Genomic DNA, 21,074 nt, shown 5'->3' with positions numbered 1-21,074 from the left:
GAAAGGAGCCTTGTTTCCGCCGGGTAATGGGCCAAAGTTGCCCCCACTTCCGGGAGCGGGGGAGACCTGGGCAGCTTCGCCGCGGCCGACGGCCTTGCCTTAACGTCACTTCCGCGCGCCCAGGGAGACGTCAGTGTTGGGCGCAAACAGCGACGGTGTGGCTTGCTGGTAAAGTTTCGTCTCGGTTCCCTCCTTATGAACCATGGAGAGTGACTTTTATCTGCGTTACTACGTGGGTCACAAGGGCAAATTCGGCCACGAGTTCCTGGAGTTTGAGTTCCGACCCGACGGTAAGAGCGGCCCCTGGCACCCGGGGAGCAAGGACTGGGCCTGAGGTCGGGCGAATGGGGAGGCCGGGATTCCGGAATGTGCGAGGAGCTGGAAGAGGAAGGGACTGATGACTGCAGCGCGGATCAGAAAGAATCACTCCTGCGATCGCTCCACTGGTTCTTTCCATGTGCAGGGACTTCTATTTGATGACTTTTTTTTTTTTTTATTAGAATGCTTCACGCAGGAAACATTGCCTACCTACCTCGTACTAGGCTCTTTTCCACAATCTGGGATCCAGGAGTGAACGACAGACAAGCTTCCTCTCATGGAACGTATATTCCGGTGCTGGGAGAGATATAAACAAAAAATGCCCGATAGTTACCAGTGGTCAGAACATAAAACAAAATGATGGAATAAGTGTTGGTGGGCTGCTTTTTTAAGCAGAATGACCACTGGCGCGCTCTCTGAAAACGTAGTGTTTGAACTGAACCCTGACTGACAAGAAGGAACCAGGCTTGTGAAGCTCAGGAAGAAGAGCATTCTGGACAGAGAGAGTAAGAAGGGTTAAGGCTGTAGGGCATGAATGAGCTAGTAGGCATGTTTCCGGTGGCCAGTATGGCTGAGGAAGTAGTGAGCTCTGAGGAGAATTGTAGGAGACAATGTCAGATCAATAAGCAGGGGGACACCATGTAGGTCTTTATAGGCCATGACAAAGAGTTTGGATTTTATTCTAAATGCAGCAGGAAGCAAATGGAAAGTCTTAAAGAGAGAAAGATGTGACCTCTTCCTGAAAAAGTATTCTAATCATTGGGTGCAGAATGGGCAAGGGTGGAGAGAGGGCTGCTTATTAAGAGACAGTTATAGTTGTCAAGACAAAAAGGAAGTTGGTTCGAACTAGGGGGGCAGTCAAAGCAGATAGAAGGATTTAGGATACTATTGGAGGTAGAACCAATATGACTTTGCTGTTTGATAAGATCTGGGGGAAGGGCCACTGTGGTGAAGGAAAAGGAATCAAAGATGACAGAAAACTCTCATTAAATGGGAGCACAAAGATGAATCTGACAGACCCAGGTTATAAACAAATGGTGACAAGATAGTGTGTTTACATGTGTGCCTTCTATTCTGAGGTTAAAAACCCATCTATTTCCTTTTATCTTTTCCTTCATACCCAGCATATACCTAGATTAGCCTTGTGGATGCACCTACACACAAAGGGCCTTGTATACCAAATATGCTTAATAATAAAATCACAACTTTTCCATCACAGGAATAGTTCAGACTGTTGCATGGTCACATGAATAGTATGTAAACAGCATTTTACAGTTTTCAAACTCCTTTCACAACTCATTTGAACCTCAGGAGGCCGTGTATGCTAGTAAGTTACCATCACTCTCCCTGTTTTCAACTGAGGACATTAACCTGCAGAGATATGATTTGCCAGAGTCACAAAAGAGTCTACTTGTGTTCTTTAATCATACCTGAGCTGCCTTTTGCAAGATTCTAATTCAGTGTCAGCAGTATTTTCGGCTATGAGGCTATTTAATAGCGAAGAACTGAAAAGACTGCTCTTGTTGGAACACCAGAGCACAGATAGTAAATCTGGTAGACACTGAAGGGAAAGCTGGGATACATTTTAAGCAACAGCTGATAGTCTTGTGAGCTAATGACACTTTCTTCATATGTTTTTAATATACACTGAATTTGGTTTTTTGTTTCTTATAGGGAAATTGAGATATGCCAACAACAGCAATTACAAAAATGATGTCATGATCAGAAAAGAGGTAATGAGCCTTTTGAGAGCGTTTCTTTTACTACAGTTTAGCCTTTTGTCTTGTTTTTGTTCTTTCCCGGAGTAGTATTGAAAAAGAAGAGAAGTATTGACGTATCTGTAGAAACCTTCTAAAATATTTCTCGTATCTTTCAGTTTATATTTTCTTTAACAGTGCTGAATCACTTACTGGTAATCATTTAAAGTCTTGCAAACTTGGTTTAAACCCTGAATCTGCTACTTACTATGTGCCCTTGGGCAAATTCCCTGTTCTTTGTCTGCAGAAACAAATAATAAAACCTATCTCCCACTGTCCAGTCCTGTCATAGAATTAAATACATTATACTCAAAGTGTTTGGTATATTCCCTGGTGCATAGCTTTCACTAAAGCTCTTTAATTTGCGTTTGAGAAGGGTAAGGGAGCGTGGGAAAGCAGTTCACATCATTGAATGCATGTTAGATGCCAGGCATGGCACTTGGTATTTTATACACATACGATTTTATGTAACCCTGAGTGTAAGCCTGTTTGATGGGTAGTATTATATACCCTTTACAGTGAGCCCCCAGATATTAATTATGAGGCTTATTCAAGGTCACCTCTCCCTGGCTAGCAAGAGATAGAGTGGGAGCTCAAAGCCGTGCCTGCCTCCGTCAAGTCCATGTGCTCCATTTTGTATAACTTCTGCCACACTGTTGAGGCTTCATCAAGGCTTCTCTTTCCTTTCAACCACTTTGTCGCATTTGAAAATGTCTTGTCAATATATTTTCAGACTATTATGTTTAACTAGCATTCGGTTTTATGTTTACCCACACATGTCAGCCTCCTTATATTTTCTTTAATGGGAACTAATACGCAAAAGGTATTTTAAAAGACATGTCTCTGCTCTTCATAAGCATGTCATCTAGTTAGGAATAACCAGAGTTTCTCACAGATCTTTTGTTCTGGGTTCAAGTGTGAGTTGGGTCTGTAAGCAAGGAAAAGGTCCAAGTGAACAGCATGTCCCAAGAAGTAGAAACAGATGAGGTCTGAGGTGTAGTCACTGGGCACTTCTGGCCTTGCCCTCTTCATGGCTGAATGCCATCGCTCCTTACAGAGGTACTAGAAACTAGTTTTTAGGAAGGGGCTTTTTTTTTTTTTTTTTTTTAAATCTTGTATCACTATCTGAGAACACTTGCTTAGGGGTACAGCTTAATTCCATTTTTAAATTTGCTTTCAGGCTTATGTACATAAAAGTGTAATGGAGGAACTGAAGAGAATAATTGATGATAGTGAAATTACCAAAGAGGATGATGCCTTGTGGCCTCCCCCTGACCGAGTGGGCCGGCAGGTAAGTGTTTTAGCAACTGTCCTATAGTGCAGAAATCTTACAACTAAGATGAGTTTTACTGCCCTGCATACAACTGAATTCGTGGGCTGAGGGGGACATACACAAAGCAGATTACAGCACTTTTATCTAAGGAAGCAGTAATCCCACAGAGAGGAACAGAGAGCCAGTGGTACTTCTGACCACCTAGATCCAGCCCTGGATTTCCTCATGTGCCTCTCCCCTCAGCCCTGCTCAAAGGTTTTGCTGCCCACCTCACTTACTGAATAACTGCTGTGGACAAAGTATTGTGAATATACAAAGAGAAATAGAACATGGTTATTTCAGCAATCTAAGAGAAGGAAAGTCATGCAAGTGGCTAGGTATATGTGTTTAAATTCATGGCTTATATATTTATTCTGAACACCATTATTGTAATTAAAATAAAAACCACTGTCATATTTGACTGTGTTAACGGGGAAGCTGTTTCTTTCTACCTCAGCTGCTACCTTCCTAATCTAGACTTGTAATTGATATCCTTTTTTCTTCTGTCCTGTAAAGCCTGTTTTTCCATCCTGAAATCAGACTAATCTTTTTAAAATGTCGATGTAGTCCACTGATTTTAAGTTCTCCATTGCCTTCCCACTACATTTAAAATAAAATCCAGGATGATTGGGTGGCTTAGTCGGTTAGCATCTGCCTTTGGCTCTGGTCATGATCCCAGGGTCCTGCATCAGGCTTCTTGCTCAGTGGGGAGCCTATTCTCACTCTGCCTGCTGTTCCCCGTGCTTGTGCACTCTCTCTCTCTCTGTCAAATTTTTAAAAATCTTAAAAAATAAAATAAAATCTGAACTCCCACTTTATTTTCTACCATTTTCATAATCTTTTACTGTGTTCAGACCTCACTGACATTATTTCTCTTCTTCAGACATACGTAGGTTGTTGTTCTTAGTTTAGGACATTTACATTTGCTGCATCCTGCCTGGAATGTTCTATCTAACATTGTCTTTATTATTGCAGGTTTTATTTATTTTTTTTTTTTTTTAAAAGATTATTTATTTATTTATTTGAGAGAGAGAGTGAGAGAGAGAGAGAGCATGAGAGGGGAGAAGGTCAGAGGGAGAAGCAGACTCCCCATGGAGCTGGGAGCCCGACATGGGACTCGATCCCGGGACTCCGGGCTCATGACCTGAGCTGAAGGCAGTCGCCCAACCAACTGAGCCACCCAGGCGCCCCTATTATTGCAGGTTTTAAACATCACTTCCTCGGTGATGTCTTGCCAATCCATTTAATCTAAATTGCCCCTCCCCTTTTTTTTAATGTTTTATTTTCTTTGTGTCATCTGTTATTGTCTGAAATTGTCTTGTTTGCTTTTCTTTATATATCCCTTTTCCTCCACCACTACAACACATTTGCATATACCCTGCAAGCTCCTTCAATACAAGGATTTTACCTGTTTTTTTCAGTGCTATATCTCTAGTGACTAAAATAGTACCCATGTATAGTAAAAGCTCAATAATTACATTTATTAAATTGATATTAAAAACCCATATAAGTTAATTCCTAATTCATCTCAAAAGGGTGGGTCAATTTTTTTTTTTTAACTCTAAATCCAACTTAGTTAACATATAGTGTTTTATTAGTTTCAGGAGTAATATTTAGTAATTCATCAGTTGCATGTAACACCCACTGCTCAGTAGATCAAGTGCCCTCCTTAATGCCATCACTCAGTTACCCTGGAGGGGTTCCTTATAGTTCCTTATAGTTGAGAGTCTCTTATGGTTTATCTCCCTCTCTGTTTTAATCTTCTTTTATTTTTCCTTCCCTCCCCAAATGTTCATCTGTTTTGTTTCTTGAACTGCACATATGAGTGAAATCATACGGTATTTGTCTTTCTCTGACTTACTTTGCTTAGCATAATTCTTAGCTCCATCTACATCACTGCAAATGGCAAGATTTCATCCTTTTTATGGCTGAGTATTATTCCTTTATATATATATGTGTGTGTGTGTGTGTGTGACTATATGTATATATATAATGTGTGTGTATATATATGTGGGGTGTACATATATACATATATATACACATATACATACACACACACACACCACATTCTCTTTATCCATTCATCTGTCGATGGACATCTGGACTCTTCTGATAGTTTGGCTATTGTGGACATTGCTGCTGTAAACATTGGGGTGCATGTGCCCCTTTGAATCACTATTTTTCTATCCTTTGGATAAATACCTAGTCTAACTCTTGAGGAAGAGTGAAAAGAAAATCCCATCCTCCGTACTTTCTAAAGTTAACTTTTTCTTTATGTCCACAGGATCTCAATAAAATCATATTTATGTATTTTGCCTTACCGTTAATTTTCAGCTCTATTAGCTCATATGACAAACCTAGTAGCCCAGTGAAGAGAACAGGGCGTACTTCTCTACACTAGCAACAGCCTACTGGATGAGGTTACCACAACAGAATCCCATTCATCATAGCAACAAAAGCTTATAAAGAACTTGGGAGTAAATTTAATAAGATGTCTGAAACTTAAAAAGGCTTTATAAAAGAACTAAAAATCTGTATCATTTTTATGGATGGAATGACTCAATTATTATATCCATTTTATTAAAATAATTGATAAATTCATTGCAATTCAAATCAAAATCACAACAAGATTTTTCCTGAAGCCTAAGAGAGCATTAAATTCATGGAAGATCAGAGGGACAAGAGTAACCAAGATAATTCAGAAGATTTCTTGAAAAGGTACAGTCATCTGTACTGTGGTGTTGCTTCAGAATTGACCAGTGAACAGTGGAGCAGAGTAGAGAGCCCAGAAACAAACCCATGAATATATGGCAACTCAGAGTAGGGTATGACAGAGGTGAACTTTCAAATTAATAGAAAAAGGATGGATTGTTTAAAAAATTATATCAGTTGGCAGTATGTTTATAGAATATTTTTAAGTTAGACCATTTGTAGAAATAAAACAAGATTTTAAAACATAAAAGAAAATACAGACTATCTTTTATTATTTTGGGTAGAGAAAGAATATTTTAAATTCCTCAAGGGAAAAGATTGATAAATTTGACTTTTAATGTTAAAACTTTTGTTTAGCTAAAGACATTATGATAAAGTTGAAAGATAAGCCACAGACTGAAGAAAGATATTTGCAAAACCTATCTGGCAAAGGGTTTATATCTAGAATATATCAAGAACTACAACTTAATAAAAAGATAACCTGGAAAAAAATAAAAGACAACCCGGTGGCAGAATGTGTAAGGGTTCTGCATAGGCAATTTACAGAACTAGGAAAACAAATAGCCAATAAATATCTACATTTTGAAAAGTGAACGTTAGGAAAATAATGATATACCATTTCAGACCCATTAGAATAGCAAAAAATAGGGGTAGGGGGCATCAAGTTTCAAAAAGGATATGAGAAAGAAAAAGGGGATCTTAACATACTAGTGGAATAACATCAGTACAACTACTTTAGGAAATAATTTGGTAGTAACTGGCAAAATTGAAAAAACCTTATACCTTCCTTCTAGGAACACCCCTAGAGATATTTTCACATGCATACAAGGAGATGCATAGAAGAATATTCTCACCACGTTGTTTATAGTACAATAAATTGGGAACTTAAGTCTGCTTCAATAAGGATATAAATGGAATATTCTAAAGAATTTAAAACTAATGAACTAGATCACTTACAAAAACAGTGTTGAATGAAAAAAGCAAAAGGATGCATAGAGTATGATCATTTATGTAAAAATCTTAAAACATACTACCAAATCTAAAAACATGAGTGGTAAAGAATACACCTGAACTTCCAGGATGTGGGAGGGAGAATGGAATTGGAGGTGGACCTAACTCTGTATGTGTAATATTTTATTTATTTAAAAAATCTGACAAACTATTAACATTTTCACACCCGGGTGTTAAGAACATTGGTTTCATAGTTTTCTATATTTTCTGTTAGAATTCTTTTCATCATTGAAAACTATAAATCAAAAAGAAATAGGAAAAAATGAAGAAAAAAGAAGTAGGACTCACTAAATTGTAAATTCTACAAGGACACAGACCTTTGATTTTGCTGATCTGTCCCAAGCACCAAGAACAATAGCTGGTACACAGTGAGCACCCCCATAGAAATTTTTTAAAGATTTATGCTACTTGCATCACTCTTTAGAAATGGAGGCGCAACAGTGAGTAGCTGATAGTGACAAAGCTGGGATCAAACCCAAGGTCTAGACTGCTCCTTGTCCCATGTTGCCCAGAAAGGTTAGATTCTTGGTATTTATAAAACACAAACACAAAATGTATACATGTTACTCCACTTTCTTTTTTTGTGTGTTTTCTTTTTTTTTTACTCCACTTTCTTAACAATGAAAACTCCTATATAAAACTTGTAAATCCTTCCAAATCCCAGAAATGGTAGAGTCTCACAAACACATCTTCCTCTAATAAAAGTATGAGCTACTCAAGGACTAAATCAATATTTAATTTCTCTTTTTGTTTCTAGAGCCAGTATAAGTTAGTGGGTAGAGTGAACTGGTCTTGTTTATATTGTAGAGTTGGTGTGATTTGACAGGTGGTATATCTTCTGTGTGGTTGATGGAAAATCCAACTTGGCTTGACTTAGTTTTTTTAAATGTTTCTAGGAGCTTGAAATTGTCATCGGAGATGAACACATATCTTTCACAACATCAAAAATTGGTTCTCTTATTGATGTCAATCAATCCAAGTAAGTATGTATGACCCTTATAGCCAGATGTGTCTGTTTTGAAACAGACCAATAGGAAACCCTTAACCAAATTGGGACCATAATGGTAAGATCTGGTATAAATACAAGACAGAAGGGGTCAGGGGTGCCTGGGTAATTCAGTGGGTTAAGCGTCCAGCTCTTGGTTTTAGCTCAGCTCATCTCAGGGTCATGAGATCAAGTCCTATGTCAGATTCTGCACTCAGTGCAGAGTCTGCTTAAGAATCTCTCTCCCAGGAGAAGGGAGTTGGGGGAAATTGGAGGGGGAGATGAACCATGAGAGACTGTGGACTCTGAAAAACAATCTGAGGGTTTTGGAGGGGAGGGCGGTGGGAGGTTGGGTGAGCCTGGTGGTGGGTATTAAGGAAGGCACAGATTGCATGGAACACTGGGTGTCGTGCATAAACAATGAATTCTGGAACACTGAAAAGATATTTAAAAAATAAATGGTTTCTCTTACTTGTTCTCTCTAAAAGGCATAAATCTTAAAAAAAAAAAGAAGGGGCCAACTTTGTTGTCATCATCAATAGAGAGAAACTTTAGATTATTCTCCAGGGCTTTGTTAGATTATTCTCCAGGGCTTTGTCCTGTTGCTTTTCATGTTTTATTTAGGCACTGTTCCACACAGTTTCTCAGTGACACACATGCAGAGTAGTGTCATAGGAGTAGCCAAAATAAGAACCTGGCCAGAACAGAAAATGAAATATGCCAGAACAGGTGCCTGAGATAAACTGTAGAATCATTGGGTCTATCTGAACAGCTTTTCAGAGTTGGCCATTCACACTAGCACATCTTATACTCTGACCGTGGTGAAACTTGAAATTATTTAGAATACAAACCTAAGGGCCACCTGGGTGGCTCAGTGGGTTGGGCCTCTGTCTTCTGCTCAGGTCATGATCTCAGGGTCCTGGGATTGAGCCCCAAAGCTGGCTCTCTGCCCGGTGGGGGGCCTGCTTCCCCCGCTCTGTCTGCCTGCCTCTCTGTCTAAGATCTTGTGATCTTGAACTTGTGATCTCTGTCAGTCAAATAAATAAAATCTTTTTTTTTTTAAGATTTTATTTATTTATTTGACAGACAGAGATGGTAAGTAGGCAGAGAGCCTAGCAGAGAGAGAGGAAGGGAAGCAGACTCCCGGCCAAGCAGAGAGCCCAATGCAGGGCTCAAACCCAGGATGCTGGGATCACAACCTGAGCCGAAGGCAGAGGCCCCAACCCCTGAGCCACCCAGGCACCCCAAATAAATAAAATCCTTTAAAAAAATGGAATACAAACTTAAAAATTCATGTTGTGAGTAGGGAAAATTATAAAGTTGAGACATGAGTCTTTATGCTACAAAGAGTCCTTAGAATTTGGTAACCTCTGGGGGCGCCTGGATGGCTCAGTGGGATGGCTGTGGACTGACTCTTGGTCTCAGCTGAGGTCTTGAGTTAAACCTTAACTGACTGAGCCATCCAGCCTTCTCTGTGGCTCACTTTTAGTACATGCTGGGTGTAACTGTCTTCCCTGTTTAATATATAACACATAGCCTTTTCCTTCTTTATGGGCACTTGGTGGTTTTTAAAGTTTTAGTTCTATAAATACCTTTATGTAAATTAATCTGAGTTAATGTTTTTGTATTTTTGCCACTTTTTTCCAGCTCTTTAAACATGTTTTTCCTTTTGCATTATAGGGATCCAGAAGGCTTACGAGTATTTTATTATCTTGTCCAGGACCTGAAGTGTTTGGTCTTCAGTCTTATTGGATTACACTTCAAGATTAAGCCAATCTAGATTGAAAACTGGTGTGGACACAAGGGGGGTTGGGAGTACCTGTTTTTAATTACCATTATCAGGAAGTCTTTGTGTATATCAGGGCAATATTTTTTTTTTTATAAACCATAAATGACTGTCTTTAATAAATATATAGCAAAATGCATTTTTTTGTTATTTTATAAAGACCTAAACATGTGAACTCTCCTCAATATTTTTTAAAACACTAACATCCAATCTGAAGTATTGCCAAAAATCTATTAATCACTGTAGCTATAACCACCAATTTACAGGAATAAGAGAATAGAGAGAAATGTTAGAAAATACAATAGATTAAAAAAAGAGAAAGAAAATGCAATAGAAATCTTATCAATATCCAAAGGAAAATCCAGGGCAGAGGATCTGACTTCTTCAACAAACAAAATTGCAAACATAAAATAAATAGAGGTGGTGTGGGAACAGGTAGATTAAAGGAGATTTAAGGGGCGCCTGGGTGGCTCAGTGGGTTAAAGCCTCTGCCTTTGGCTCAGATCGTGATCCCAGGGGCCTGGGATCAAGCCCTGCATCGAGCTTTCTACTCAGCGGGGAGCCTGTTTACCCATCTCTCTGTTTCTGCCTGCCTCTCTGCCCACTTGTGATCTTTTTCTGTCAAATAAATAAATATTAAAAAAAATTTTTTAGGGAGATTTAAGAAACACATAATCAGTATACTGTTCGGACCCTATTTGGATCATGATTCCAAAAAAATTGACATCATTACAGAAATTTGAGCACTGGGTATTTTATATTAGTGAAGTATTGCTAAATTTTTAGGTGTGAAGTGTTTTCCCCTCCACCTTTATTGAGAGAATTGGGTAAAGATATAATATGTATATATATATAGTATATCTCTATATATAGAGAGAGACTTGAGGTTGGGGTTTTTTAAAGTCCTCTTTTATAGATACATCTGTAGGTATTTCAGTATGAAGGATAACATTTTGCTTTAGTACAATATATTCCTCAGGAAGTTTTCTAATAATCCATCTTAAAATCAATACCAACAGTCATTAGGAACTGAGACCTAGCTGGTTTGGACAGTGTGGGAATTTGTGAGTAGATCTGTAGGAATTTTCCTTGCTGCTAAACTAAATTGCACTGCTTCCTTCGGCAAATTGCCGGTTGACCAGATTGTGGGTGCTGAAAGGAACTGGGCTTGGTAAATCTCATCTGTGGGGAGATGATTAGAATAAGCTCACATCCCAAAAGACAGGCCAGACTGGGACGTGTCCTGTCTTTTGACACCTAGGCCAGTGTTCCCTGCAATCCCTGCCCCTATACACACGCTGCCTCCTTCAAAGAGAGCAGCAGCTTAGGTCGGGATCTGTGACCAGAGATGTCAGGGTTCCTAAATCCAGTGTATTCCCCTCTATAGAAAGGTACCTGGGGCAATGAAGTTAAACTGGTGGTAAAGTAGACAAGAATAGTAACTCCAATTTTTAAAAGGCCGTGAGAACCTCAAAGGCGGTAATTGTCGCAAATAAGCTGTTCCTTGAAACACAGCTTCCTTATGGTCTCAGATGTGCCCTGGACCCCATCCCCTAAATCTGCGAAGCTGGTCGCATGCAGGCGGAACCGACGCGATCTAAGAAGCCTCAGAAGGCAAGCAGGGACCAAGCAGTTGGGTGAGAGAAGAACGAGTAGTGAAGAGTCAGGAAAGAACTGAGGGGCAGGAGGAAGCCGTGGCAGAGCTTTTCTGCAAGGACTGTGCTTGCTACGGTATCCCTCAGACTAGCATAGTGCCGGCACGAGATCGGCGTTCAGCAAGGATCTGGAAGCAGGCTTCGGCGACCTCCTACTAATTGCGACCTCCACAGGCACTTAACGAAAGAAAAAAAAAATCCCGGGATGCTAACCGCCGCGCGTGAACGCCCCGCCCTCTCCCCCGCCGGACGCACGCCGGAGGGACGCACGCCGGAGGACCGCACCCCGTGCGCCGGCGTCGCCCACGTTTACGACCGGCCGGAAAGTAGCGGCGGCAGCTTTCGCCAGCCCGGTTGGTGCTGGGCCGAGCCGAGCCACTATGGGGGTGAGGCGCAGGCAAAGTGCCGCCAGGGCAGGGACGGGGAGGTGGTGAGGACCTGGGAGGCGGGAGTTCATGCCAGGAGGGACTGAAAGAAGTGGGCTCGCGCTGAGGAGTGGGGAGGCAGAGCTCGAATCTAGGAGGGGCAGGGCCGGGGCTCGGTAGGACTGCGCAGGCGCGGTTCATGCACTTGCTCTGGCACTCCCTCCACAGAAAATTGCGCTACAGCTCAAAGCCACGCTGGAGAATGTCACCAACCTCCGCCCCTTGGGTGAGGACTTCCGGTGGTACCTGAAGGTGCGACTGGACGGGACCCTAGGCGGGAGAAGGGAGGGGCAACGGTGGGGAGGTAGGCACTGCGAGGTTCCGGAAGGGGGCGGAGCGCCAGGGGGCCGGGCCTAGAGAGAGTTTTTCGGTGCCGAAGTGCGGCTCGGAGAGCAGCTTTGTCTCAAACCATTAAGAACGGACATGTGTAACCGCCAAGTGGTATTTTCCTGAATAGAATTTGTTCGCTTTTCTAAATGTATTGGTTCTTTTTTTTTTTTTTTTTAAGATTTTATTTATTTGGGGCGCCTGGGTGGCTCAGCGGTTTAAGCCTCTGCCTTCGGCTCAGGTCATGATCTCAGGGTCCTGGGATCGAGCCCCGCATCGGGCTCTCTGCTCAGCGGGGGGCCTGCTTCCCCCTCTCTCTCTGCCTGCCTCTCTGCCTACTTGTGCTCTCTATCACATAAATAAATAAATAAATCTTTTTAAAAATTTTTTTAAAAAGATTTTATTTGACAGAGATCACAAGTAGGCAGAGCAGCAGGCAGAGAGAGGGGGAAGCAGGCTCCCTGCTGAGCAGAGAGCCCATGGGGGGCTCCATCCCAGGACCCTGGGACCATGACCCGAGGCTTTAACCCACTAAGCCACCCAGGTGCCCCTATTGGTTAGTTCTTAATTACTAACATCTCGGAGATCCTTTTGTAATTTTTCCTCCGTGAAATATTTTGTTTTGAAAACAGAAAAAGACTACTTGAAGGGGCCTTGGGATTGTTTAGTAAGGAGGCGAATTTCACCTTCTGTTTTAGTTGAGCAGGCTTTATTTATTGTGAAATCCCTTTAGTTTTGATCGTGGCTTCCTCCATCCCTCCCCACCCCATACTGGTGAATTTGGTACTCTGGTGGCTCCGTCTACAGACGGCCTTAACTCTTCCAGATCATCATCTGTTTCCCTTCTCATCCAAACCCCAGCATCATTCAGATCCTGGCAATAGCTCTATTCCTTTTAGGAAGCTTTCTCGCCACCTTTACTACCAAATATTTTGAAGCTCAAGTACCGGGGTTTATTTGAGAAGTTGATGTTCTTCCACTTCAAAAAGCACAGAGTCTAGCGGAGAAGACAGAGAAATAGAGTAACAACAGTGATAAGTACTTTTACTAGGAACCTACAAGGCCTGTGAGAACACAAGGGAAGTTCCAGACTCAAGAAGGGGTGGGGGTTGGCGCTGTTGAGACCATCTCGGTACTACAGGAGCCTTGAATTTCCAGCCAGACGGTACTTCTTAGAGGAGGGTGGGCGCAGCAGCAGGAGAAACCCTAACCTGTTCTTTGCCCAGAGAGAAACTTTGGTTATGTCCTTGGTGGGGCTGTTCTAAGGATGAGGTGCGGTAGTTGATGGGAAGATAGGTTGAGCCTGCCTACGTCACACTTTCTTGCCTTTCCCCTGTCTGCCTGACTGAGCTAAACTACTTTACTAATTTTCTTTTTCCTCCCCCAAGATGAAATGTGGCAACTGTGGTGAGGTTTCAGAGAAGTGGCAGTATATTCGGCTAATGGTAACTACTCCCCCTACCACCATACCCACATACAAACACATATAGGCCTCTCCTCAGGGATTTGGGGAAGGAACCAGTGGCCCTGATCTCTCAGGTCTTTGGACCCTGCTTTTTGTGGTTTGGAAGGGCAGCCATTAGTATGGTCAACACTGGGAAGAACAGGCTTCTTCGGAATGTGAGGCAGAGTTCCAAATCAAGGGGAGTCCCTCTCTCAATCTCAGGAAGCTCCTCAGGATTCTTGTCGTAGCTGATGGTATTCCCTGTTTGGGTTTTGATCTCTTCACCTATCTAGTAAGTGGTAGACGGGATCCATGTCTAATTAATGCGTGACTACAGATTCTGTTTACCCTTGCCAGGACAGTGTGGCACTGAAGGGAGGTCGTGGCAGCGCCTCCATGGTCCAGAAGTGCAAGCTTTGTGCGAGGGAAAACTCCATCGGTAGGTCAGGTCACAAATCCTGAGTTGTACCAACTGGGGCTACATCTTCCTGATACAAAGCAGGCTCATGTTACTGTGGGTAGACCCAGGCCTGAGATGCCCAGGCTGTGGCAGCCAACTCTTTTCCCCAGAGCCACATATGGGCACCAGGATGGGGGCAGCGTATGGACTCAAGTCAACTTTGTCTTCTCTTTGACATTTCAGAGATTTTGAGCAGCACCATCAGATCTTACAATGTAAGTTTCCTGCTGTGGTGGCAGGTGTTGGGATTAAATCTAAGCTGGGAGCTAGGAGGTTGGGGTTCTAGAGTTCTGTCTGTACCAGAGTGACTTTCTGTGGGATATTCATTCATATACTCACTTGTTCACTCATTCACTCACTCTGTCACCATACATTGGCTGAGTGCCTGGTAGGCAGAAGATTCATAATCAGGCTATTACAGTGTCTTTTCTAATAAGCACTGGGCTGTGGGAGCTCAGGGTACCTCTGGCCCAACCCTTCCACTCAGGTTCCATCTCTGGGAGCACTTGCCCTTTCTATACTGAGGAACTTGTGAGCCTTCTCTGGCACCCTTGATATTGACATTAGCTAGTTAGTTTTACATTACTGTGTAACAAATGAGTCCAAAGGGGAAAGAGGGAGTGTGTGCTTTTAAGTCTCTTTGTTTAAAGGGTAGTTACTTATATTCACCCATTACTTAGTATTTTTTTTAAGATTTTATTTATATGAGAGAGCATAAGCAGGGGGAAGGTAGGGGAGAAGGAGAAGCAGACTCCCCACTGGGCGCTCAGTCCCAGGACCCCAAGATCATGACCTGAGTTGAAGTCAGACACTTAACCAACTGAGCCACCCAGGGGGCCCCCCTTACTTAGTATTTTTGAAACATGTCTGATTTATGCCAAATTCTCAGCTTTGTTCTGAAGTTAGAGAATTCACAAGGACTTGCTTTCAAGTAAATAATATATGGCAGATGAGACACACCAGCAAACAAAAAGCAAACCAGGACCAACAGAGAGTGCCTCCTTTGTGCTGGGCACATGACTGGTGTGTAGGAAATGATTTTACAATGAAGGACAGAATGAGATTGAATGTGTGGGTGTGGTGCTTGGTATCTCTGAGCCCATGGGTCAGGGAGGCTTGAATTTCCTCGTTCTACCAGCCCCCTCAGAGGTGCCTGTTCCACGTGAAAACCCCTTTTCAAAGGCTTTTATTTAAGTCATCCTCCTGCCTCACAATATGGCAGAGTTTTAGTCAAAGGCTGTAGTTAAGTGTCCGGGCCATTGGGAAGATCTGGAAACTTTATAGGGTAACATTCTTGTTCACATTTTTTTTATTTTGATAACTTTATCTGCCATTTATTGAGCACAGTGTCAGGTACTATAGCTAGGAACTTTACACATAGTTCAGATTTTCACAGCGAACCTCAGCCCAGTCTGACAATCTTGGGCCCTAGCTGGGAAGAGAGGTAGAGCTGTCTGAGATCATATCCAGGCAGGCCGACTCTAGTACTCAGTCTTTCTTCTGCAGCAGCTCTGTCCAGGCGGGACAGCAGCTCTGTCCAATGCAGGCCTCTTCCAGAAGAGGAGGAGTTGTTCTCGAGTCCCTTCTGGGCTAACGGGTTGTAGGGCCCCTTTGGCAGGAAGGGCAGCAGCACTGAGATCTTTCCAAGCGCCATCAACACACTTCTTTTCTAGGCTGAAGACAATGAGAAGTTCAAGACAATTGTAGAGTTTGAATGCCGAGGCCTTGAACCAGTTGATTTCCAGCCCCAGGTGCGTAACCGCTATCTGTGGGGAGCTCATACAGGAATAATAGAACTTTGCTTTATCCAGAGACTGTGGACTAGGACTTCTCCTAAGGGTAGTAACTGTTATTTATTAAGTGCCTACTGTATATTGGGCACTGTGCTGGTCACGTTTACATAGTACTTCCTTAAATCCTCACAGTAACCCTGTGAAGTTACTCATCCTATTGTTTGGACAAGTGAAAACTTTTTTTTAAAGATTTTGCAGCTTGTGCAGGGTGACAGTAAGCATGGGAACAGTTATTTGAACCCCTGTCTGACTCCAGAGCCCGTTCTCATCCCCATCTCCTAAACAAAACTAAGGTCCAGAGAGGGGAATGACGTGCCCCAAGTCTTTTGGGAGCTCAGGGGTAGTGGAAAGGTTTACCCTTCACCTCCTGCCTCTGGTCCAGGGTTCTAGTTGAGAGGAACTGCTGTAGTACTGGGAAGGCTGCCAGGCCTGGGAAGTACATGATTCCAGAACAGGTGCTCACACTGCATCTCTGTCCTCCCATCCCAAAGGTGGTTTGAAAAGAGCCAGTTCCCTGGCCAGGCCTCTGCCCTCTTTCCCCCAGACTAACCACTGCCTTCCTGTCACCCCCAGGCTGGGTTTGCTGCTGAGGGTGTGGAATCGGGGACAGTCTTCAGTGATATTAATCTGCAGGAGAAGGTACAGGACTTTGGGGCCTTGTGGGGGCACTGTATGGAACCTGGTGGGAACTACCCTTTGGGTGAACAAAGATCAACAGAAAGCTGACTCTGCCTTCTTATTTTTGTTGGTGATTTTGGTGTTTAAATGGCCCCAAGTATAGTGCTAAAATGTTATCTAGTGTTCCATAAGTGAGAAGGCTTGGATATGCCTAATGGAGAAAATGAATGTTAGATAAGCTTTGTGTAGGCATGAATTCTAGTGCTGTTGCCTATAAGTCAACTATATATAAGGTGTTTTTAAACAAAAACCTACCCAAAACAGAGTTGTATATTGATTGGTTGAAGAAAATGTGATCAGAGGCTTCCAAAAACATAACCCTGTATTTCCCCTGGGAGTAATGGTTCACTATTTACTAATTCAGTGTTTGTGGTGATTTTGTAGAATGTAACCACCATGAATAATGAAAATCAGTTGTATTACTGAACATGTTACTACCTTAAATAAGCCTGTGGTCAGGCTTCAAAAGGAGGACGGAAACCTCCTTCAGTTTGCATAGCACCTGATAACAACAACAACTGGAATTTACCGAGCTCTTATATGTGCCTGACATGATGCTAAGTATTTATACCTGTTTCCCCATTTGCTTCTTTCAATATTCAACCTGTTTTTGTCCCTTTTTTTAATAGAGGACAGAACTGCGGCTCTGAGAAGTTAAGTGAACTTGCCCAGAATGCCTCTAGCTCTGTTCTAGGTCATACATATTCATGAATGTCTCAGTAAGAGCCTGAACTGGGCCTTTAAAGTCCCAGAGTGCCATAGTCCCCACTGTCCTAAACCATCTCATGAGGCTGACAGGGCCATTTTTCCCCCACAGGATTGGACTGACTATGATGAAAAGGCTCAGGAATCTGTGGGAATCTACGAGGTCACCCACCAGTTTGTGAAGTGCTGAACCTTCTTCCTGCACACTTGCCTCTAAGAACTGAGAAGGGACAACGTGCCCCAGGCAGCAGAGCCCACTGAGGCGAGTCCTCTCATCTCTTGTTTCCTGGAAGTTATCTAAGCCCTCACCGCTGCATGCTGGGCTCTGTCACAGCTTCCCAAGTCCCACCAATAAAGCCCCTGTTCATCCTGCACTGGTGCATGAAGGCAGAGTCAGGTAACAGATATGCCAGCCACAAATAAGAACTTCATGTTGGAAGTCTCTGGTTGCTTCCTGGCACATTCCCACAGTAGAGGATCCAATTTGTAAAATATGCAGGAGCACATAGCTTCTGAGGGCTCTCCAGCTCTTGGGGAGCAGGTAGGTTAACCCAACGGACCGATGGTGTCAAAGCCAACAGTGCAAAGAGCAGCTGGGCCTGTGGAACGATGCCATGAGCCCCATGGTCCTGAGCCAAAACACTACATTGATCACCTTGGCTCCCAAGCAAACCCAGGCATTTCTAGCTGGTGTCACTTCATAGTCCATGGCTAGCAGGGACTTTAGAGGCAGCAGCCCAGTACTGGCATGAACCTGCTCTGTGAAGTTCCTGCTGGACAGTCATCAAGTCTTTGTCCATTTGCTGTGATGGGGCAATCATCTCCCGCCAGGGGAATCAATATGAAAGTTCTTCCTTCTGCCAAGTCAGCATCTTTGCTCCCTAAAGCTGCTTGTCCTGGTTTGTCACCTTTGTGGTCACGCTTCCACGTTCTGCCCCTGGACAGCCCTGTGGAGGTCTGAAGACAGGAGTCAGGGCCCTGTAAGTCTCATAGGCCTGGTTCCCTGGGTCTGAGGATCCCCTGCAGAGTAGAGAGAGTTGTTCGGTGCGGTTAGATGGTGAGGGTATGCTCAAGCATTCACACTGGTGAATCCACCATTCGGAAAATCTGTTGTGAGACACCTTATTTCACCAGTGTTGCTGGAGTCAATCTTTTGGAAGTAAAAATGATTACCTTCATTTTTTGAGAGGCCCACTAGGAAAAAGTATGCCCACTTCCAGACTGGTTGTGGGGGGCACTAGAAAGTAGCACTACTACCTCAGATTTGGTGGTAAAGTGATCCCAACCTTGTCCGTTCTCCAGTCTGGCATCTACATCATGTTTCCTCTAGGTTCCCTATGTTCCTGGCCCCTGGATCTGCTCTTTCCAGTATGTGACAGAGTAGAACTTCTTTGGCCCGCCGTCCGCCAGCAGGTCTGTCCAGTCTGTCACCCCCAGGGTCCAGTCCACTGCCCAGCCTGAAAGCAAATAAGTGGAAGCTGCCTGAGAAAGCAGCCTTTCTGGGTTTTAGTCTCTTATGCAATAGCCAGTGTGTGTGTGAAGCTCACAATGACAGACAATAAAAGGATCTCAAGGTTTCCTTTATATTTTAGATTATTTTCTCATTTTTCAGGAGGTGGAAGAACCCAAAAAATCATTAAGGGATTGAAGGAAAATTAGATGATGTCAGCAGATGCAAGTGTTCAGAAAAATACTCATTCAACAACAAAAACAACAGAACTATAGAAACTCTAAGCAGACTGAGAATAGAAAGGAACTACCCTCACCTCACAAAGTAGATTTATAGAAAATGTAGAGCAAATGAAATGTGTGAAGTAGTCCAGTCAGGGTCAGGGTGAGCTGATACCCCCTGATCACCACCACTCTTCCTTGCGCTTGAGGTCCCACCCAGTGCCCTAAGACAACAAAAAAAGTAAAGGGAAGGTATCAAAAAGGAAGAAAACTCATTTTCATAGATTGTGATTTTCCACTCACAAAATACAAAAAAGCATTAATAGGTGTTGGATTTAAGATCAATATACAGAAATCAAATCCATCCATCAAATCAAACCGATGACATTCTGCAAAATAAAAATCGAAAAAAAAGTACTATTTATAATAGTAATAAGAAAAAATACCTCCAAAAGTAACTGGGAGTTAAATCTATCAAAAATGTTCATGACTCTAGTATATGAGAAAATTATTAAACTTTGCTGAAAGGTGTTAAAGCCTAAATAAATGGAGACCTATATACTATTACTGGAGGATAGGAAGACTTGGTAGTATATCCTTCTCAACAAATGTATTTTTAAAGTTCTTATTCAGATCTCAACTTTTTTTTTTTTAACAGAACGTAGGTTGATTCTGAATCTGATGCCCTCTACTGGATGCCACGATGTAGTGACACAGCAGTGGCAATGAAGCCCGCACAATACTGGCCTTGTGATGGACAAGTGGGACAGACCAGTGGGATAGTAGACAGACCCCAGCATGTGTGAAAACTGGTTTAGGAAAGGTGCTGTTGCAGATCAGTTAAATTTTTAACTCCCCAATAAACAGCGCTGGGGCAAATGTTTGAATATGAGCAGTAAAAGATACTGGGACTCTGTTTCTGCATATGAAAGTCTATTCCGCCATTAGTTATCTTGGGTGCTTTGGTGCAGCAGCACGGTGGGGTAGAAGAACGCTGGGCTCAGTGTCTGACTCACTGTAAACGCTGGGCAAGTCCTGTCCCTCTCAGGACCCCAATTTCTCCATCTAAAATAAGGGCAATTTCAGCTCTGATATTATGTTACTAAATAAGAATTAGTCAAAATGGTGGTGGCATGTCTGAGGCCTGCCCCACATCACCAGGAAAGTTAGTTCCCTGCCCCACACTCCAGGACTGGTCTCCTGTCCACATTGTGGATGGTAAAGCTGCTGGATGCAGGGACAAGTGGAAGATGAGACCATCTGAGTCCTCAGTATGCCCTTCTAACACTATCCTTGCACAGCTGTTTAAAAGGTGCCATCTTTATCCAAAAGAATTTTTTAAACTTGGCTTTTGGTGAATGACAAGTTGAAGGTTGGGTAACATTAAGCTGCACCCTCGTGTACAGCAGTCATTTCCGTTATTTCCCAGGAAGGGCAGAGGCACCCAGGATCTCTGCCTGACCAGGCAGCCTGATCATCTCACAATGCTGTCCCCACTCCTTTGTAAGCCAAGTCACCCTGGGCTAAGCCCTATCCCTTGTTAGCCATCAGAGCCCCAGAGAAGGCTGCATGCCTGGCCTTCAGAAAGCTCGGGACTCACAACAAGGACCATTTCCACACTCCTGACACTTAACTATGCATCTGAACTTTGATTCCGCCATCTTCCCCTGAGGGCCTCTGCTGCAATAGGCTCTACAGGGAGAAGATGAATGAGACCCAAGCTGTCCTGTTCAAGAGCCAAGCAACTATAACCCACTAACTAAAACCGTTATCCCAAACAGGTGCACTGGATCACTGGGAAAACTTTTGAAAAAGACATTTCCTGTCTCTACTTCATTCCTATTGAATTAGAATCTCTGGGCTAAGATCTGAGATTTCCTTTAATTTAAAAGCATTCTCGAATGAATGATGTATCCAGATGACCAGAGCACACCCTGATTTCACAGCAGGGTGTGCTTTGGTCTGCTGTGGGGACTAAAGGAGATAATGAAGGGAACATGTTCAGCACAATGTCAGGGGCATTATACAGAGGGAA

The 21,074-nt window shown here is 42.9% G+C and overlaps 2 protein-coding genes across 12 annotated transcripts; both read left to right on the top strand.

Moving 5' to 3' along the window:
- Positions 1 to 99: 99 nt before the first annotated feature.
- MAGOH (mago homolog, exon junction complex subunit) lies at positions 100 to 10,020 on the top strand. The gene is made up of 5 exons (XM_059374786.1): positions 100 to 290; positions 1,993 to 2,051; positions 3,256 to 3,366; positions 8,007 to 8,089; positions 9,776 to 10,020. The coding sequence occupies exons 1-5, from the start codon at positions 203 to 205 to the stop codon at positions 9,873 to 9,875; spliced, it is 441 nt and encodes a 146-aa protein (XP_059230769.1). The 5' UTR covers positions 100 to 202; the 3' UTR covers positions 9,876 to 10,020.
- Positions 10,021 to 11,812: 1,792 nt separating this feature from the next.
- Positions 11,813 to 19,957, top strand: CZIB (CXXC motif containing zinc binding protein). Of its 11 annotated transcripts, none has more exons than XR_009399487.1 (9): positions 11,813 to 11,922; positions 12,130 to 12,213; positions 13,677 to 13,733; positions 14,090 to 14,171; positions 14,376 to 14,407; positions 15,866 to 15,943; positions 16,559 to 16,624; positions 17,481 to 17,630; positions 19,698 to 19,957. XR_009399487.1 is itself a non-coding variant. In XM_059374783.1 (8 exons), the coding sequence occupies exons 2-8, from the start codon at positions 12,164 to 12,166 to the stop codon at positions 17,556 to 17,558; spliced, it is 417 nt and encodes a 138-aa protein (XP_059230766.1). In that variant the 5' UTR covers positions 11,813 to 11,922; positions 12,130 to 12,163; the 3' UTR covers positions 17,559 to 18,952. The 11 variants fall into 11 exon arrangements, 5 of the variants coding, with proteins under 5 accessions (XP_059230766.1, XP_059230763.1, XP_059230765.1 ...); XR_009399486.1 differs by having other exon boundaries at positions 17,481 to 17,765; XR_009399485.1 differs by having other exon boundaries at positions 17,481 to 18,348.
- The last annotated feature ends 1,117 nt before the right edge of the window (positions 19,958 to 21,074 follow it).

Source organism: Mustela nigripes, chromosome 14 (genome assembly GCF_022355385.1).
Source record: "Mustela nigripes isolate SB6536 chromosome 14, MUSNIG.SB6536, whole genome shotgun sequence".
Classification (NCBI taxonomy): Eukaryota; Metazoa; Chordata; class Mammalia; order Carnivora; family Mustelidae; genus Mustela; species Mustela nigripes.
The sequence above is the reverse complement of the archived record's forward strand: the minus strand, read 5'-3'. Positions and strand labels throughout refer to the sequence as shown.